Here is a 19,554-nt window from a genome sequence, read left to right on the forward strand (position 1 = left end):
CCTTCCCAGGCTCCTGGTGCATCTCTGTTCCATCCAGGGCTCCTTCCCAGGCTGTAGGTTCATCTCTGCTCCATCCAGGGCTCCTGGTACATCTCTGCTCCACCCAGCTCTCCTTCCCAGGCTGCAGGTGCATCTCTGCTCAATTATGGACCCCCATGGGCTGCAGGGAATCTCAGCTCCAGCTCCTGGAGCTCCTCCTGCCCCTCCTTCTTCCCTACCCAGTGTCTGCAGGGCTGCTCCTCTCCCATTTCCCACTCCTCTCTCTGGCTGCAGTTGCTCTTACACTTCCCAAATCTGTGATCCCAGCAGTGCATTGCCCTGTTGGTGATGTGCTCAGCCTTGGCTCTGCTGGACACAGGGGAAGCTTCTGGAAACTTCTCCCCCTGCAGCCCCCCCCAACCTGACACACCCCCAGTGTCCTGCAGATCCCAAAGTCTGAGGTTTCCTCCCACTGGAGAAGTTCTGGCTGTTGAAATGAGGACATTATTATAGCAATGCTTTCAGCATTATCCAGGTCATTTTCTCATACATTAATGAGATAACAGAAATTTATGGAAGTCTTTATTGAATCTTAATTGCTCCCTAAGACCATGACTGAACTAGAAAGAGCGACTTCATTCTGCTTTGACTACTACAGCAGATGGTGAGGATACACAATCCTGAACTCAGATTTGTTCATTTTTCACCTAAAAATGCTGTTAGTTTTCCTTTAGAATAATACCAATCCATTTCCTGATAGTGCAGTATGAAAGGTGCTTCTGAAAGGTGAGAGGGGTAATTCCAATATTTAGTTTGCTACTAGAAGTCTGATATTTTGTTGAGGCTGTTCTTACTCTCTACAAGGAAGATTTTTAAACCAGAACACCACTGAAGAATTTAAAAGGCATCTTCCTCACTAGCAAATGAGTTCAAATTAGCCCAATTACAATTAAAACATGACGCATTTATCAACCATCAATGATGAGAAATAATGTAAATCAGGGACAAATCTGTTTACAATTTAATAATCCACATCAGGCAACTACCAGGAGAATTTATCAATGCCTAAAAATTGCCATAAATTACACCCTTGGTTGGGAAGTTTAAAGTTTTTGAAAAAAGCTCAGCTCTTGCAGATGCCACTGAATATTAGAGATTCCTAAAGATGCAAAAATAGAACTCCTTTGGTTGAAATTATGTCCCTCTGTGAAACTGTAAAATCCAAAAATTGCAAAATCCAGAAGTTTTTGAATGCTGACTTAAAAACAAGAGCTGTATTTCACTGTATTCTTGTGCATTTTTAACCTGCTATACAAGATCCAGGATCCTATTCAGCACGAACAGTTCCCACAGCCTTTCACACTGTTGATAATTTCTTCTTCTAGCTTCTTCCTTTCCTCCTCTTTGGATGTGTGGCTGGGTCTCTCCTCCCAGTCTGGCTGGTTGTGACTGTGCAGCACTTTGCTGCTCTGGGTGTGCCACATCTCATAGTAGAGATTGCTGGGGTTTGCCAGGAGCTCTGCATGCCTGCCACGTTCTGCCACTTTACCCTGCAAAACAAGGGCAGGAAATCAGCAATCCACATTCCCAGATCTTCAGCAATAAACCAGCCTATGGAGCAGAGTTTTACAGTATGGATTAGAGCAGGAATTCATGAGGAAGAGCTTGAAACAGCAAGGAAGGACTGACTGCACAGTGCACTCACTTGTGTGGGCACTGCCAGCTGAAAACAAGGAGCTGTGCCCTTCTCACACTGCACCTGCCTTTTGTCCATCTGGGCAAAATCTAAAACTCACAGCATGGAAAGCTTCCTATCTAAACTGCAGGAGTTATCTAAAGTTTCCTATCTAAACTGGAGGAGTTATCTAAAGTAAAGTTTCCTATCTAAACTGCAGGAATTATCTAAAGTAAATGTGGACCTCTATATGAGCAGCAAGGTGTTCAATTACTCCTGCAAAGGTGACATGAATGTACCAAAATAAACACAGATTTATCTTTGCTCAGTAACTAACACAGGGGAGGAAGCTAAAAGAGAGGAGCAGACAGAGAGGGGTTTATATTAGAAAAGCAATGCACATCTAAGGTCAAATCCTGAAAACAATTAGTGTAAACTGCTTTTATGGGTGCTCTGTAGCTTGTGTCACTGCAGTCACCACCATGGAAATTGTGTGAGCAGTTCAGTTCTCTGGGCTGTTCTCAGAGCAGAGATGATTTATTGACTATCAGCATGGAAAGGAAGAGTTGGAGAGGAGAATCCCATGAGAACTCCAACCCTACAGAGAAATACCATCACTCTTCAAAAAAGCAAACTAATTTTCTGCTTTGAGAGACACATTCACTGACTTCAAATTAAACTGATACATTAATTCATTCTTCAGCTACTTTTCCTTCTCATTATACAGACAACTACATGGATTTGATATCAGTTCTAAATTCTGATCTACAATTAAATCTACCTCCTTGTGACATCTGCTGATGGACAAGCTGGGAAAGAATTTTTGTCTTGGCACTTCTATTAGTAGTTATGCCAGTGGAATCTGAACAAATATAAATTTGATCAACAGAAGTGCAGAATTTACTTCAATTCTTTAAGTGATTCATTTGGAGTAGAGAGCAGGTTTTGAATTATGGCTTTTTTTAGTAACTCTTGACCAATCCTAAAAATGGAACTTCTCTGCTCAGCTCCACAGCATCAGGATCTGTATCATTACTCCAACATTTACTCACCCAGGAATGATTCTGATTTTACCTCAGCAAAGGTGCTGGAATTGTGATTCCCTGATTACCATTGCTAAGCAAAAGCAGCCACAATCACCCTGTGTCATCCCTGCTCCTGAGCCTGACTTCCCTGGCTGCTAACACCTCAATCCTGCTGGATGGCAGAGGCACAAGGCAGTGCTGCCTCCCTCATCCACAATTCCATCCTTCAGCAAAGGAAGCACCCTGGCTCCCTCACAGTTCGAGGCTGTGCTTTTATTTTTAATTTAACAGTTACACTACAACACAAAACACGCTCTCAGGAAGCTGTGAAAAATTGCATGGAAAACAAAAAGCTGCCAATTGCCTTGTGACACGTTACAAAATGTTTGTGAGATGTTTTAACGTGCACTTGTAGGAAGGATACACCTTAGGAGAGGCTTTTTCAGCAAAAGCTGAAAAAACAAAGCAGATCAAAATAAACTAAAAACTCCATGGAGCACTGCAAGTGATTTATTCCACTACTTCATCCTTTTCAGATTCATATAAAGCTGAGTTTTGTGTAGCAAATGTCACTATTTCACAAAGATATGGTTCTAATTGTCCCTGAAGTCATTGAATGTAGTGTAAGAATAATTTATTTGCTTTTAGATGTGTATTTTAAGTCACTAAAGACACCTAGGAGCACAAGCTTATAAATAGCAACTGATAAAAATGCATGCAGAGATAAATTTAACATCTATTATCAGCAGATCAGAGCACTGTACTTTCAGCATTATCAGTTAAAAGAATAATTATGAAGTTATCTTAAGGACATTTGTTTATTTTAAATCTCTTGCCAGATACAGATAATAGAGAAAAAAATGGACTTTGGGTGAGTATGAGGTAACAGCTGAATGCTGATATTAGGGAATCGAATGTTGAGACATGTTGGTTTTTTCTTAGGAAAAAAATCTACAGAAAGGGAACAATCACACTTTTCTACAGGTACAACAGAGAATGGTGCTCAGATTTTAAACATAATGAGGCTGAACAATCCTGCAATAGTTCTATCTGCATGGAAACAGAACACACTGTCCTCTCTCTTTCCACTGAGAGGAAAAATGGATGTATGTGAAAAACAGACCCTGAGCAATGAGAGTGAAGCATAAATTGGGGGAACACATTAGGAAACTTCAGATGACAGAAGCATGCAAAAAATTAGATTAAAAACATGCAACAGTAAGGCATAAAAATAACAACATACAAGGCAGTCACACATGCCAAGCTTGGGTTGGAATTTTCAAACATGCTTCATTTCCAAAGAAAAAACTTCCAGCAGCTTGGTGGGAGTGAATTACAATTCAAACTGGACACAGAGGGGCCCTAAAGCAAACCCTGCCATGGTGTGAATATCCCAGAGCACCAGGTGAGCCCTCACCTGATCCAGCACGATGATCTCATCTGCATCCACCACCGTGGACAACCTGTGCGCAATGAAAATCGACGTCCGGTGCTTCACCATGTCCCTCATGGCCTTCAGAATGTTCTGCAAGAGTGGAACAGACACAAACACACACTCCTGAGTGAGATGAGGAGAGATAAAATGCTCCTGGAAATATGCAAATTACTGTAAATAAGTTTTGAAAATCATCTCTGGTACTGCTACAGCTTCCCAATAACAAACAGCCATGCGTATGTACAGGAGAAACAGAAGAGTCCCAAACATGAAATATCTGTGGTTTTGCTAAAGCCTCAAACTGAAAAAAAACCTTGTATTCACAGAAAAACACAGCTATCCCCAGGGACACAGGAAGAGAAGTGTCACTTCATTTCAGGAAAAAACTTCCCCATGGAGCCATGCTACACAAGCAGCAAACAGCAGTAAAAGCATCTGAAAATAAGAACTCCTCGTGGTTGTAATATTAATGCTTTCCCATGACTGTTAAAGGAAAAAATCCCTCTCAGTATTATGCTAATGTGGAACAAAGGCAGAGCAATTCTGGGAATTATCTATCTATCTATCTGTCCGTCCGTCCGTCCATCGTTTCCTTTGTGAGCTCTATGGCACCTTCCAAACCACACCCTCCCTCTGCAAGGAGCACTGATGGGGAATTTGTGCCCTCACTACCATAAGTGAAGTGTCCACTTTATTTCTCTGAAAATTTTTGTCAGAAAACATTTCCATTTCCAGGCATACTCTTGTGGAAAAGCCTCATTTTCATTTGCTGTCTTCCAAGTGCATTTCTACACTGAAACTTTCTGCTTTGCTTATGACTTTTGCACAGATACAACAAAACAAGAGAGGAAAAATGTGAGAACTCAGTGTGATGTGGACATTTCTGGCCCATGAGGAAGCTGTGCTACATTTCAGAGCTGTGCTACATGGATGTACAGTTCATCCTCTGGATTCTTTGCATCTGGAAAATGAAAGTAATTTAGTGATTACAGGTCAATAAATTCCCTCAATCTGCATAAGTGAACAGAGCCATAGCTTAGCTCATTTTTGATGACATCAGTTTGGGAAATTACTGCTGGTGATGAGAGTTTTGTGCTTAAGCAAAGATGATGTTATGAAGGCTGATGCAGCTCCTGTCATGGTGCCACCACATTCATGTCACAGCTCTTCCTGTGGAATGGGCACAAATGAACAGCAGCACTGCAGGTCACACCTGATTCTGTACAATGAACCAGGGGGGCTTGTCCTGCATTAGATCTCAATTATTTAGAGGGATTTTTTCATGGCTACCTGCACCAGCTTCAAGGGATAAATGTGTCAAGAGTGGAAACAGAAAATATCCCAGAGACAGCTGATATCCCTCACTCTCTCCAGACAGATGGACTGAGCTTCTCTGCTCCACATTTTAGAACAACAGCTTCAACACAGCATGTCTTAATAATACTGAGAAAACACTTGAAAAAAAAACAGAATTCTGAGAGGAAAAGAACAAGGAGAAGCATCAGAATCAAACATCATGGTATCACCTAAATTCTAGATTTTTTATCCCAATTTACCTCTTCTGTAATTGAATCTAAAGATGATGTGGCTTCATCATAGAGAAAAATAAGTGGCTCCTTTAACATTGCTCTGGCAATTGCAACTCTTTGCTTTTCTCCTCCTGAATGAGGGGGAAAGAGGAAAAAAAAGAAAAAAAGATTAAGTTACAATTGTGATAGTCTAAATTCAACAGCAGACATGATTTTGAAGGGTTGGTTGTTGGGTTTTTTCTCCTTTTTTTAACAGACATCAGAGTCACTGCTGACAAATGTCTGACATGTTACATAAGATAGCACACAAGTTCCTGCTCCCTGGTAAATTTAGTGATTCAAGATTGCTCATCCTTTTGGAAAAGGACAGAGAACTATTTTGTATCTGCTCCAAGGCAAGAGTCTGACACAGGTGAGTAACAATGCTGTATAGTTACTCACTCTGTGCACCTGGGAGTAGGAGCCCATTCACCTGGCCTAAGATCTGCTCCATCCAGTAACTCTGCACACACAAATCCAGTTTTCTCTCACCACTGCTCTGTCCACACCTGCTGTATTGGATTTCAGGCATTTTGCTCATACATTGTGTCTTTCAGGTCTGTCCTTGACATTCATCCAACTTCCCACCCCATAATGGCAAATTTCACTCAAGAACAGTTAATATTGTACTGCAAACCACCATCAGCCTGCAATCTACAGCCTGCTGGTTTCTGCTATAACCCAGTTTCAGACTAGTTTCCTTCCTAAACAATTCTTCCAGCCAACATCTACTCAAGAATAACTCAGGGCAACTTTTACAGACAGGAAAACAGGTGCATTTGAGAACTTAAAATCTGCTAAACATTTGGTACGCGACGCAAACACGTCACATTTGTGCACTTGTCCTCCTTTGTTTTATGCAAGACTTCAAAACATTCCATTTAATACCATTATACTCTTGTTAATGTTCCATTCCTATCAGGAGAGAACATGCTTTCATAAACCATTTAAAAGGCTGGTGGTAATGCTGCAGTTCACATTTTAAACTGTCTTTGGCAGAATTGAGGAGCAATTAGAACTGTATGATTTACTCAGTCTGTTTTAGTGTGCTCTCCCTCCCTCCCTCCCCTGTACAGCATCTTCAAAACTCACAGCTTGACAATATCCATGTTTGAAAGACATATTTCAGTACCCAGATCCCCCATATTTTCAGGGAATGTTGCTCCCCATTCACACCGAGGGCAGCAGCACAGAAATGGTTCCATTCACAGAGTCAGGGATTTGCAGCTCTGCCTGTTACACATCTATTAGCCAACACTGATGTGGGTTCTAATTGGAACAACCCAAACAACTTGTTTTTCACTCTTTACTCTTGATGAATCAATCCTTGAGAACAGTAAGAACTGCACAAAATGCTACATCACCACTTAAATTGGCAAATCTGTCACTGCAGCTAAAATCTTGTTTTTCCATTGTGCACATAAACCCCTGGATTTTAAAGAGAATCACTTGAATTCACACACCTTTTACTCACCCTATTCCTGCCACAAAGTAACAGGACAAAGCAGGACTTTGTGTTCTCCTTGAGGAAGCCTCACCTAACTTAAAAAAAACCCCACAAACTGATTCTGAAATGAATCAATACATATCTTTATAAGAATTTAGGGAGCCAATCTACTATTGAGAGAACTATAGATTGCAATTAGCAGTAGCATTTTACAGAGCACTGAAGGAACTCAGAGCTTTCCATTTGATATCTCCAGTCCTTTGCACAATGACAGTTCTGAGAGCACTGGCCTGAGACTCCTGTACCCTGGCTGCACACATTCCTGAAGCTTCTTTACCACTGGTATTTGTCAATATTCACCTAATTGTTGAAAATAAGAAACTGAAGCTGTTCTTTCAGTGGCAGATGCTTATTCAGAGCTCAAAAGAATTTCATTTTCTTTCTCCTGGGTATTTTACATATTCTTTCTTCTTTAAATACAAACAAAGCAGTAAAAGAACACAATTCCCTTACCTTTCTCAACACCACCTTTGTGGGAGCACTGGCAGGTGGGTGCTTATGACCATCCCAGTGGCAGCACAAACTGAAGGATGGAGGAAAGGCAGAACCATTTTCTGAAAGGCTCTGTTACAGGAGTCATGAGGTCAGAAGGAAACTCCAGCACACCCCCACACAATGCTCCAGACTTAGAAAGGGACACAGAATCATGCAGGTTGGAAAGGCCCCACAAGACCATGGAGCCCAACTGCTCCCCCAGCCACCACTGACCCATGTCCCCAAGTGCCACATCCACACAGCTGTTTAATCCCTCCAGGCATGAGGAGTCCACCACTGCCCTGAGAACCCTGATCAAACCTTTGGGTGAAGAAATTTCTCCTAAAATCCAATCTAAACCTCAACATAAGGTTAAGGCATGGAGCAACCAGGTCTAGTGAAAGATGCCCCTGCTCACAGCAGGAGGGTTGGTTTAGATGAATTTTAGAAGATTCCCTCCAACTGAAACCATTCTATTCTTCTATCAACACCAAGACATTTCAAACCTATTGTCAGTCAAATCCTCTTTCCAGCAATTATGAGTGTGGGGAGACAGGCAGCACAAGACAAATCTTTCATTGTTAGCACGATTCTCTTCAGTTCTGCCAGTACCTATTTAGCACCTTCTATTCCCTCACCCAGATCTGTGCTTCACATACTTTATTTCTCTTTTAGGTCTCTGCATAATCCCCTTCTGCAGCATGCACACTTTCTCCTGCACTCACGTTCTGGGTACAGCCTGCACCCTCTGACCCCCTTTTTCAAAAGCAGCAGCTGCAGAGAAAGAAATCCCCCTCAGAACTGTCTCTGCAACAGGCAGCACCTCTGTCTGCACCCACTGCATCCCTCAAAACACACAGAGTTCCCAATTCTAGTCCACTACCCAAACAGATCATGAGAAAAATAATTTTTACTTAAATGCACTGCCAGCCTCACTTACAACCTCATTTAACAGTATCCCCTGAAAACACATTCCTTTGAACATCTTGCAGACTACAGCTGCCTTATACTGCACACCTTCATATTAATATTCAGCCTTACAGGTAGTTATTTTGGGCTCCTCTCTACAAGGACATGAAGGGGTTGGAGAGTGTCCAGAGAAGAGAATGGAGCTGGGGAAGGGTCTGGAACATAAGTCCTGTGAGGAGCAGCTGAGGGAGCTGGGAAGGGGCTCAGCCTGGAGAAAAAGAGGCTCAGGTGGGACCTTCTTGCTCTGCACAGCTCCTGACAGGAGGGGACAGCTGGAGGGGTTGGGCTGTGCTCCCAGGGAACAGGGACAGGAGGAGAGGGAACAGCCTCAGGCTGGGACAGGAGATGTTTAGGCTAGATGATAGGAAAGATTTCTTCACTGAAGGGTCATGCATTGCATCAGGCTGCCCAGGGCAGTGGTGGAGTCACCATCCCTAGAAGTGCTCCAAAAAGGAATGGATGTGGCACTTGGTGATGCAGTTTAATGAGCATGGTAGGATTTACTCAGAGGTTGGACTTGATCTTGTAGATCCTCTCCCACCTTAATGATTCTGTGTTATAAACTAAATAAACTAAAAGCAAACCTGAGGACTAAACTCTGCAAGAAACTTTGAGGCAGCAAAAGGGATGCAAAGAAGCTGGAAGCCCACCTGAGAGTTTGAGTCCTCGCTCCCCAACCTGGGTGTTGTAGCCATTGGGCATCCTCAGGATGGCATCGTGGATCCCTGCCAGCTTGGCCACTGCATACACCTCCTCTGCTGTGGCCTCTGTGTTGCCATAGAGCAGGTTGTAGTAGATGGTGTTGTGGAAGAGAACAGCATCCTGCATTGGTGGGAAGAAGAAATGATGAACATCAGCTTCAGAACTGTCCCCTAAATCAGCTTTGCTGGGTTCAGGGTGTCCCCAGCAAGCTGCAGGGTCCAGATAGCACAGTCCTTTATGGGACAGACTGAGTTCCCAAGGAGCTCTCAGCCACAGGCAACCTTAGCAAGCTTCAGTGATATCAGCTCTTTGTGATTTCAGCTCTTTAGTGATTATCAGCTCTTTGTGATTCCAGCCCTTCAGCCTGCTAGGTGCCCAGGCAGGCAGACACAGGGAGAGAGAGGAGGCTGTGTGGGGTTCCACAGTGATGTCTTTATTGATTCTTCTGAGAAGGGTTCCAGTGACAGCTTTTCCACCAGAACTAGGCTAAACCAGCCCTTTTTATAGGGTACAGGGGATCAGAAATGGAGAGATAAACAGGGGTCCAAAGGTGGAACAGGGTCTTTCTAGCCCATTCACCATGGCTTGGCATTTCCTATCTTTAGAATTCTGCACACCACGGGGCCCTTGCAAAACCAGGGCATGCTACAGTCCCCAGCCCGTGAAAGAATCAACACAGAATGGTTTGTATTTTTCTTTACACAGCCTGAAGGTAAAAGTGTTTGGGGACATTTCTTTTCCCAAAAAAGGGATTAATATATTTTGTGTCCTAAATATGTATGTCATGCATAGTTTCACCACTTTGCTAACTCATTACGGGTGGTAATCAACTATAAAGCTAAATCACTTAAAGCTGGAGGCAGCTTCTCATGGGGAGGCTTAAACACATTTCAGAAATTGGATCTATATGATGATGCATATAAAAACATAATATTTCCTGGGGGAAAAATCTCTAGTTCCTTTGAAAGTCACCATGCAACACCACTGCATTAGGAGTGGCCTTCACTGAACAGTGCCAGATACTGAGAATCACTATTAGAATTACTGTTCCAATGGAGTGTCTGGGGAGAAGGAAACATGGAATACCTGAGGCACAACTCCTATTGCCTTTCTCAGACTTTCCAAACTGACATCTTGGATGTTCTGTCCAGCAATATAAATGTTTCCTTTCTGAGGTTCATAGAAACGAAATAATAACCTCACAATGGTGCTTTTCCTGGAATTGAAAAGAATTGAAGTGAATGTTACATCCTGGTTGCCATTTACAATCTCCAATGATGTACAAACAATAAAAAGCAAACACAAGCAGCACCATATTTAAGAAACTAAATTCTGCATTGATTGGCATATTTAGTCCATTTACCCACCCTGACCCACTACCTCCTACAATGGCCACTTTCTTTCCTGCAGGGACTTCAAAGGACACTCCAGCAAGGACTTTCTGCCCCTTCAGGTATTCAAAATGCACATTGTCAAAGGCAATGGAAGCAGTCTGGGGGGTGATCTGCAGGGGTGGAGCCAGCTCTTTGTCCTATGAAAAGAAGAATTCCACTTTATCTGCTGCCCTGCCCAGAAATTATCTCCAACACTTCAACAAGCTCAACAGTCCCTTTCCCACCTCAGAAACAGGCAAACAGACACTCCAGCTCAGATATGTGGAAAATAATCATAATTTGCTGCACAAGTGACATTGGTTTGCTCCTCCTTTTCCCCAAAGGAGGTAAAAATTCCTGCTGTAAACACTCTGCCTCATAACTTCTTTTGCAATATATTCTGCATCATTAATTACCAATAAAAATTCAAGCACAAGGCATGAATACTTAAATAAAAAAGTCTCAATACAAACACAGCTTCCATGAAGCAAATTTGCTTCTCTACAAGAAAAAGAAAATTAACTTATTGCAATAACTGCACTTAAGAAGAGGCAGAACAGCAACCTCACACACAACAACTCTTTCATGAATAGAAATTAAACCTGGAAGATAAGAACATGGTAAAATGATGGCATTGCCCTGTTAAATGCCCAGATACTTCAGGGAAATAAGCTACTACTTACTTTGATCTTGGTATCTACACTGAGCAGTGTAAACAAGGTATTCATATCTATCAGTGCTTGTCTTGTCTCTCTGTACACTGTTCCCAGGAAGTTCAGGGGCAGAGAAAGCTGGAACAGCAATCCATTCACCATTACCAGATCTCCAACAGAAAGGCTGCCTTAAGACAAAAGGGGTGTGAGAGAATAAGGAGACTTGAAGGGTTTTCCTTTTAGGATGCACCAAAAGAATCGATCAAGTCCATCAAACCTAATTGCTTTTATCTCATTTCTAAACCCAGATTTTTAAATAACAAACAAAACCACAGAATCCATTCTCAGATTTTATATAGGGGTGCCTGAGAGGAATGGCAATGTTTGTGTGGATTTCACTTTAAAAAGATGTAATAGCACTGGCAAATAAGGCAAGCAGCACATACAACATCAGACTGTAAAATCCACAGAGAGGCCTAAGGAAGTTAAAAGGGAAGGAAATAATATATGGAAGCACAAATCAGGAAAGACAATCTTAAGTACAATTACAGACAAATGCAAATGATAGATTCTGTCATGATCAAGAGAGAGCTTTCTCACTGCATGTACCACAGAGCTGCTGAAACACACTGAGCAGCTCTGGGCAGCTCGTATCAAACAGGCTGATCAAGGGAAAGCTCAGGATGTCACAGCAGCTAAAGGTAAGTGGCAGGTCAGTTCAGCTGAAACAGGCCCAGAAAGATGATTTAAAGCCATATGTCTACCATCCTGCTTCAAGCTATTCTAAATCTTGCTAAGAACAGCTATAAACTGCACCTACTGACTGATCTCTTCAGTGTAACCCTTCCCTGGCCTGGCATCTTTAAAAAGGGCAAAGCAGATGCAAGAGAGAGCACATGGTATAAAGGTCTGCCCTTCAAACACTGCTGGATGTTAACAGTCTTTAAAGCATCATTATTTTTACTCTAAAGCCACCTTGCTTTAGCAGAGCTTCATCCCAATTCTGTATTTGAAGCTTGTACTCTGTCTTCCTAATCAAGCAGGCTTTATTTTATGTAGTAAATTAGACAAGTGCAGAACAGATGGAAGCAATTCTTTTAATAATGTGCCCTTATTAATGGAAGGAAAGTGAATTATTGGTAACAAAACTACTGGAGACAAAGCACAGGGGTATAAATACATGGAGTCTTGCCAAAATGGGAAGGGAGAAGGGCAAAAAGAAAGGATCTTTGTACAATGTCCACAGAAATATTTTTATCTATAGAAGTGCCTTTCAAAAACCTTTAAGAAAAATTTCCTAAAGTGACATTTTCTTGGGATCTTTCTTTAACTGCTAAACTTTTATAATGCTTTTGATAAAATCGTAGTATGATTGAGAGAGCCATTGAGAGAGAGATAAAATGGAATTAATAATACTCCAAGAAGCAGAAATATATAGACAAAACTTAAGCAAAAAACTCTCAACCAAAAACTCTCAAAATGAACTATCACATCAACCCTCAGTTAATGAAGACTAACACCTCTGTTGTGGATGAACTGAGGTAAAAGAGACTCATTTCAGGCTCACAGACAGGTGAGTTACCTGCAATAATGCCCTGGCTGGCGAGCACCATGATGGCTGTTAAACCCACACTAAATATGGCACTCTGGCCAAAGTTGAGGAGAGCTAAAGTGGAGGTAGTCTTCAGGGAGGCTCTCTCATAGGTCTTCAGGAACTCATCATACCGTTGGGCTTCGTATTTTTCATTATTGAAATACTAGAATATAAACAAAAATGGGAAATGTGACAGTACAAACATGTTGGAGTGTTAAAGTGGCTGTAAAATCCAGCATGAACAGAGTGCAGTGACACACACACAGCTCCTCTCTAACAGCTGAAGGAAAGAATCACAGAATATCTTGAGCTGGAAGGAACCCACAAGGATCATGCAGCCCAGCTCCTGCACAGACACACCAATAATCCCACCCTGTGCCTGACAGAGCTGTCTGAACACTCCTGGAGCCCTGGCAGCCTCAGGGCCATGCCCATTCCCTGGGAGCCTGCTCAGTGCCCACCATCCTCTGGGTGAAGAACCTTCTCCCAATATCCAACCTAAACCTCCTCTTCAAGACTAAGTTTACTCTCTGCAGAAATTGATGGTCAAGGTGATTCAGCCATGAAAGAAACTTCTCATTCTTTATTAACAAAGAGATTTTTCCCACCCCCACTAACAACCTTCCTGCTACTCTGTCAGTGCCACGCACTCCTCTTCAAATGAATACTGCTTAAAAATACGCTATTGCTCCAAATATGCAGCCCTTTAAAGATGAATCTTATGACTCACTTCCCTAAGGCTGACAGAAGCAAGACAAAGAGCCTGGTAGTAAAGACTGGCCTTACCTTCACAGTCTCATAATTCAGGAGCGAGTCAATGGCAGCGTTACCGGCATCGTTGTCAGCTTTGTTCATTTCTATCCGAAACTTTGTCCTGGGAAAGGAAAGGAAGGCTTCATCCATCACTGATGCTTTTATTTTAGCTTTTATATTTTTCAAACCCTGTACTGCATTAGTGTATAACTCTAAATTCCTTATAGAGTGTCAGTTAACTGTCTTCTCATTTTGGTCAGACTAAACAGTTCTTCTAGGCCTGAGATTCAAGGGTACTCTACTGCCTCAGCCTCTAAAAGTGAATTGTGGGGGAGCAAACTGGGGGAATGTAAGGGGACACAGCATGGGTGAATGAAGGTGGTATAGAATGTAATCTCATCCCCTAAAGAGTTGCAGCTGAACCAATTACTAAAGATTAGGAGCAGGCCTGATGTTAACAGGTCACACCTGCAGCAAATAAGAACAGTGTTATAAAAGAGTGGATTGGTGGGATCTGGTGTCAGATGGCTGCTGTGAGGACCAGGAAGAGTCAGTGCCTAGAGGAGCTGCCTATGAGCAACACTGAGGAGGTACAAACCTCTTGAGTAAGGAGACAACAATGTGAAACCTTTGCTATATAACAACAGGGGAATATGACTTCACTGCCTGAAGCTGGAATTGGAAGATTAACCCCTGATATGTAAATGGACCAAACTTATAATTGTCTGAAAAACTCATGACCATCATCCATCCAGGGTGTGTCCTTGGTGGTTTCTGCACTGCCCAAGGTGAACCTATTGAAGGCCTTTAATAAATTCCCACTTTATTCTCTCAATCCTAATATCTCTTATTCTTAATTCCAGGCAGCCACTGAAGGCACCATGCCAAGCTGAGGAAGATGAGGGCAGGGCCTGCCTTACCTCCACTGTGTGATTCCTATGGTGAATGCTGCATAGGCTCCCAGGGTCCCCAGAGTGACCAAAGCAAACTCAGCACCACATTTGTAATACTGCAAGATTTCAAATCAAATAATAATAAAAAAAGAATCATTATTGTTCTCAAAACTTCACTGATGTCTCCAGCTAGGCTATTCTAATTTTAAGACAAGAAATGATGGTCCCTCCCAACACAATCCCTGCTCTGAACAGCTTAAGGCTAAATAAAGGCTTAAACTCAAAAGGAAAGCAGCAAGAAGGATTTAGATGAAAAGATTGGAGGCAATAACCAAGAGCTAGTGTATATAATACTGCAAAGTTATTTTTCAAATTATAAAACATATAAATGCTGCTGATGCTTGTGCTGTTTTCACAAATAAGTATTTGTTTCTATGCTTTTGCAGATTTTGAAAGAAAGCTGGACTGTAGAAGAAGAAATAAATGGCCTTGCAAAACAACTTAGGAAGCATTTTCTGTACTTCAGGGCACATCAGGAGAGAAAAGCCCTAAGGAGGGTTGGCTGACAGCCAGCCTGGTCTGCAATTTCCACTGGTTAGAAAATGGAACCCAACAGGCATTTCACTGTTCCATTCAAACTTGATTAAGTCTCTCCAAAAAGACCAATAAATAGAACAAGATTCTTGTTTTTAATTTAAACCAAGATACATAATCATGACTCAGATTTTTGCACCCAAATAACACCCAAAGATCCTGACTTCAAAGACAGAATGTGTGATTTATTTTGTAGAAGTTTAAATTTCAGGGCATTAAGCTTAAAACCTGCCAGGAGAAGCCTGTTTTCCAAAAGCTCATTTTCACTTTTAAGTTCTGGATAAGTCCAGATCGGTATTCAGGAAAGAGCCAACAATCACTCCCTCCTCTGTTCTGAATACACTGAACCACAACATTTTTATTCTGCTTCCTCACTATTCACCTGGGTAGATTTGACACTTGTGTGCACAGTTTACTTTTCTGATTTCATTTTTCCAACAATTCTGAAGAAAAACATTAAAAACTGTCCACATAAATGCAACTGGCTGAAGAGAGGCTTTAAATGTGAAAACCAGTTCAAATAAGCTTACATAAATCAACAGATATTTGAACACTATAGGTTGCTCTCTTTTGAAGTAGTTGCTTTCACATTGTAAATTCAATTATTATTATTATAATTAGTAGAATTTGGTAAGAGCCTTATTCCTAAATGAGACAATTCCAACTAAAGCACACTTACCAGAATTCCACTGACCAGAGCCACCTCAAACATTGTGGGGCCCAGGTTAAACACCAAAGCACTGAGAACAAAGCTGATGCCCCTGGTGCCCCTGTCGATGGTTTTTGACAGAGCTCCTGTTTGCCTGCTCAGATGGAAGGCCAGGTCCAGGTTGTGAAGGTGCAGGAAAACATTCTTGGCAATCCTCCTGATTGAATTTTGAGCTACCTTCCCAAACACTGCATTTCTTGCTTCATTAAATAATGCTGCCCCAGCTCTTGAGATACCATCTAAAAAGGAATGAAAAAGTTTACAAAATGAAAATAATTATATTTTCAACTTCCCTTCATGCATGAAATTACACTAGACTCATTCTTTATATATTTTCAACAATTTTAGTTCAAAGGTAATTTATACTTAATTGGCCCAAGCTTTATGCAATTTTTCATTTATAAACCATTGTGCACACATTTAAATCAGTTTCTTTTTATAGCTGGTTATAAGAAAGGGCAGGATTTATAATCAAGAATAATTTCTATAAGCATTATTTCATTTTTTAATTGGAATACCAGAAGCAAGGTCAGAGAATATTAGGAATAGACATCAACACAGTGTAACAATGAAATTGTTACAACACTCTGAGGGGTGGAGCTCCTCTGCTCTGGGGGCTCTGGCAGAGCTGGGGGTGCTCACCTGGAGAGGAGAAGCTCCAGGGAGAGCCCAGAGCCCTTTCAGCACCTGAAGGGGCTCCAGGAGAGCTGGAGTGAGACTGGGGACAGGAGATGGAGGGACAGGACACAGGGAATGGCTCCCAGTGCCAGAGGGCAGGGATGGATGGGATATTGGGAATTGGGAATTGTTCCCTGGCAGGGTGGGCAGGCCCTGGCACAGGGTGCCCAGAGAAGCTGGGGCAGCCCCTGGATCCCTGAAGTGTCCAAGGTTGGTTGGAGCTTGGAGCAGCCTGGGAGAGTGGGAGGTGTCCCTGCCCAAGGAATCTTAAAATCCCTTCCTACCCAAACTTGGTTTTAAACTGAAAGGGAGTAGGTTTACATTTGGTATTGGGAAAAAACTGATCCCTGGGAGGGTGGGCAGGCCCTGGCTCAGGGTGCCCAGAGCAGCTGGGGCTGCCCCTGGATCCCTGAAATGTCCAAGGTCGGGGCAGACAGGGCTTGGAGCACAGCTTGTGCCCTTGGACACATAGAACAGCTCCCACTGCCAGAGGGCAGGGATGGATGGGATATTGGGAATTAGGAAGGGTGGGCAGGCCCTGGCACAGGGTGCCCAGAGCAGCTGTGGCTGCCCCTGGATCCCTGGCAGTGCCCAAGGCCAGGCTGGACACTGGGGCTTGGAGCAGCCTGGGACAGTGGAAGGTGTCCCTGCCCACAGATGACCTTGACGGTCCCTTCCAGCCCAACCCCTCTGTGATTCTGTGATTCACAAGCAGCTGTGATGGCCAGCAGAGCAAGGGGCAGGAGCTCTGCTGAAGCCCTCCCTCCCTCCCTGCAGCCCCTGAGGTCCCAGGCAGGGTCTGGAGGCACTCACAGCCCACGAGGACAGCAGTAGCCAGGGTGGCCGCGGTGCTCGGGGCATCGCCCAGGTTGAGCACGTTCCCAGACACCTCGTTCAGGCTGTCCACTGCAAACTTGAACATGAAGGGAACCAGGATATTCATGGCCTGAAAGCAGGAGCACACCAGTTAGACCATTTGCATTAAAACATCTCTGCAGCATGACTATTATTGTCTGAAATTGCTCTGCTGTTATATTTAGTCCTTGAGCACTTAGTGCAGGTGAGTTTGCTCTTGACTTCAAGCAGGATGTTAAACCCTCGCTGCTGGCACTGCAGGGTTACTTTGTCTCTCTCACTGTCTTCTTTTAAATATGGATTTCTGTCCTCAACAAACCACACTGCAAAGGCCCTGGAATGAGCTGAGCTCTCAGGACAGCATGGCAAGCCCAGGAAATGAATCAAGCAGCAGCCACTGCATGGCACACACAGTGCTACTAAATTGTGCCATCATTTGGAGCTGTTTGCTCTTTGTGGTGCTGGCAGTATTCAGTGTGAAGAAGCTCAGTTCCACAGGAAACACTCACCTGCACTTTGCTAACACTGGCATGGATTCAACCAAAGCTCCAAGGAAGTCAAAGAAAATAAACCAACCCCTCCTTTGTCTCTGTTAATACTCCCCTAAAATTTAAATAATGCTTCTCATTTGCAACATCACTCCAAATATTATAAACCCTGGGGTTTGGCACAGCAGCACAAAAGATTGTCTGTACAGTCTATAAGACACTACAAATTACTGTACAAACATTAGTTTTCAAACAAAAAGTCACATCCACCACCTATCACCCAGTGTGCCCCTCTAGATGTGAAACCCCAAACAGATGGATATGTAAACACATCAACTTCAGCAGTTTTTTATTTGCACAACTGCAGCACAAGAAAAAATGGAAAATCTCACAGAAAACCTAAAATTCCTTGTTAATGCACCATTGTTACATTGCTCACTTATACCAACAAGAAAGGCAATTTACAAACAAACTTCATAAAATTAATAGAATTTCTTAATTCAAACTGCTCCTAACTGTTGAGATTTGAAAATAAGGACACAACTTTTTTAGCAGTTGAACAAGTAAGTTATGACCTACAATCTTGCAATCACAGCAGATGTTAAAATACTTTACAGCAAGTTGAGTTAGCTTAAGGTTGGGCTTTTTTTTAGTATTTGGAAAAAACTTGTGAGGAGATGACAAATAATTTCACATGAGAAGAAACAAGAAACAGAAACCAGATTGATACAGATATTTCAGCTCTCTCCACCAAATGTTTTGGATACCCACTTAGATCTCAATTGTATTTAGGGACATCTGTCAGAGCTGAAAGCCCAGGGTAAAAAACTGTAGATAAATTGGATAAAACCAGATTTTGAGACAAAAGAGTGATAAAGTTATTCTTAAGTTCAGTCCAAATTCAAGGGGGAAGACAGAGTTCCAGAAGTTCTAATGACAGGATCCAATATTTCCAGTTTTACAAGTTATGGCAAATAGTGGAAGGTACAAACTTCACCAAGCAGAGTAATTGGGTTTTGAAAATATTTTTGTAAACTACAGATTTAAAGAATATAATGTAAATTAATTTTTTGAATCTGTGCTGTTAGTTTTTTCAGACAGTGTTTTAGGCTAAAGATTTAAATGCAAATGAGGAAGGAATTAATTTTCTCCTCTTCCCCCATGTGTTCCCTATGAAATACATTATAAAAAACACATCAAAATTCTCAACACAGCATGATTTAGGTAACTCTGAGAGGAGATACATGAGATCTGAGGGCACCTGGGTGAGGTTAGTGCTGGTTTGTTAGTGACTGAAAAGAGAAAGCAGCTGAAAGATCAGGTGTTCCACCAAGCATTTCTCTGAAACTTGTCCAGAGCAGCCTGAGAGTCCTTTAGCCACAGCTCCCCTCTAACAGATGGGAATTGTGGAAATCTCAAATCCCTCCCCCAGTACAACCAAATAACTCCACTTTGCCTTCAGAGATACTGAAACTCCATTCTGGGGTGGCATTTTGTTCTTGATAAAGATGAATCTACTGCCATGTGTGTTCCAGTGACAACCAACATGACAAAGTGCAGGTTTTCCTGGGAGACACCTCTCAGGAGAAAATAAGAATATTGCCATGCAGATGGTCCTCATTTGCTGCAG

At 42.3% G+C, this 19,554-nt stretch overlaps 1 protein-coding gene across 1 annotated transcript in view; it reads right to left on the minus strand.

Moving 5' to 3' along the window:
- Nucleotides 1–544: 544 nt before the first annotated feature.
- The window catches only part of ABCB7 (ATP binding cassette subfamily B member 7), a 36,969-nt gene continuing 17,959 nt past the window's right edge, over nt 545–19,554 (minus strand). The window contains exons 5-16 of the mRNA XM_063170324.1: nt 17,395–17,527; nt 15,874–16,142; nt 14,628–14,716; nt 13,741–13,828; nt 12,943–13,117; nt 11,391–11,548; nt 10,702–10,865; nt 10,421–10,550; nt 9,283–9,454; nt 5,671–5,774; nt 4,097–4,204; nt 545–1,529 (exon numbers count right to left, since the gene is read on the minus strand). Coding sequence (XP_063026394.1) covers nt 1,311–1,529; nt 4,097–4,204; nt 5,671–5,774; nt 9,283–9,454; nt 10,421–10,550; nt 10,702–10,865; nt 11,391–11,548; nt 12,943–13,117; nt 13,741–13,828; nt 14,628–14,716; nt 15,874–16,142; nt 17,395–17,527 — 1,809 coding nt within the window. The 3' untranslated portion in view covers nt 545–1,310. The remainder of the gene's footprint in view (nt 1,530–4,096; nt 4,205–5,670; nt 5,775–9,282; nt 9,455–10,420; nt 10,551–10,701; nt 10,866–11,390; nt 11,549–12,942; nt 13,118–13,740; nt 13,829–14,627; nt 14,717–15,873; nt 16,143–17,394; nt 17,528–19,554) is intronic.

Source organism: Melospiza melodia, chromosome 16, assembly GCF_035770615.1.
Source record: "Melospiza melodia melodia isolate bMelMel2 chromosome 16, bMelMel2.pri, whole genome shotgun sequence".
Lineage (NCBI taxonomy): Eukaryota > Metazoa > Chordata > Aves > Passeriformes > Passerellidae > Melospiza > Melospiza melodia.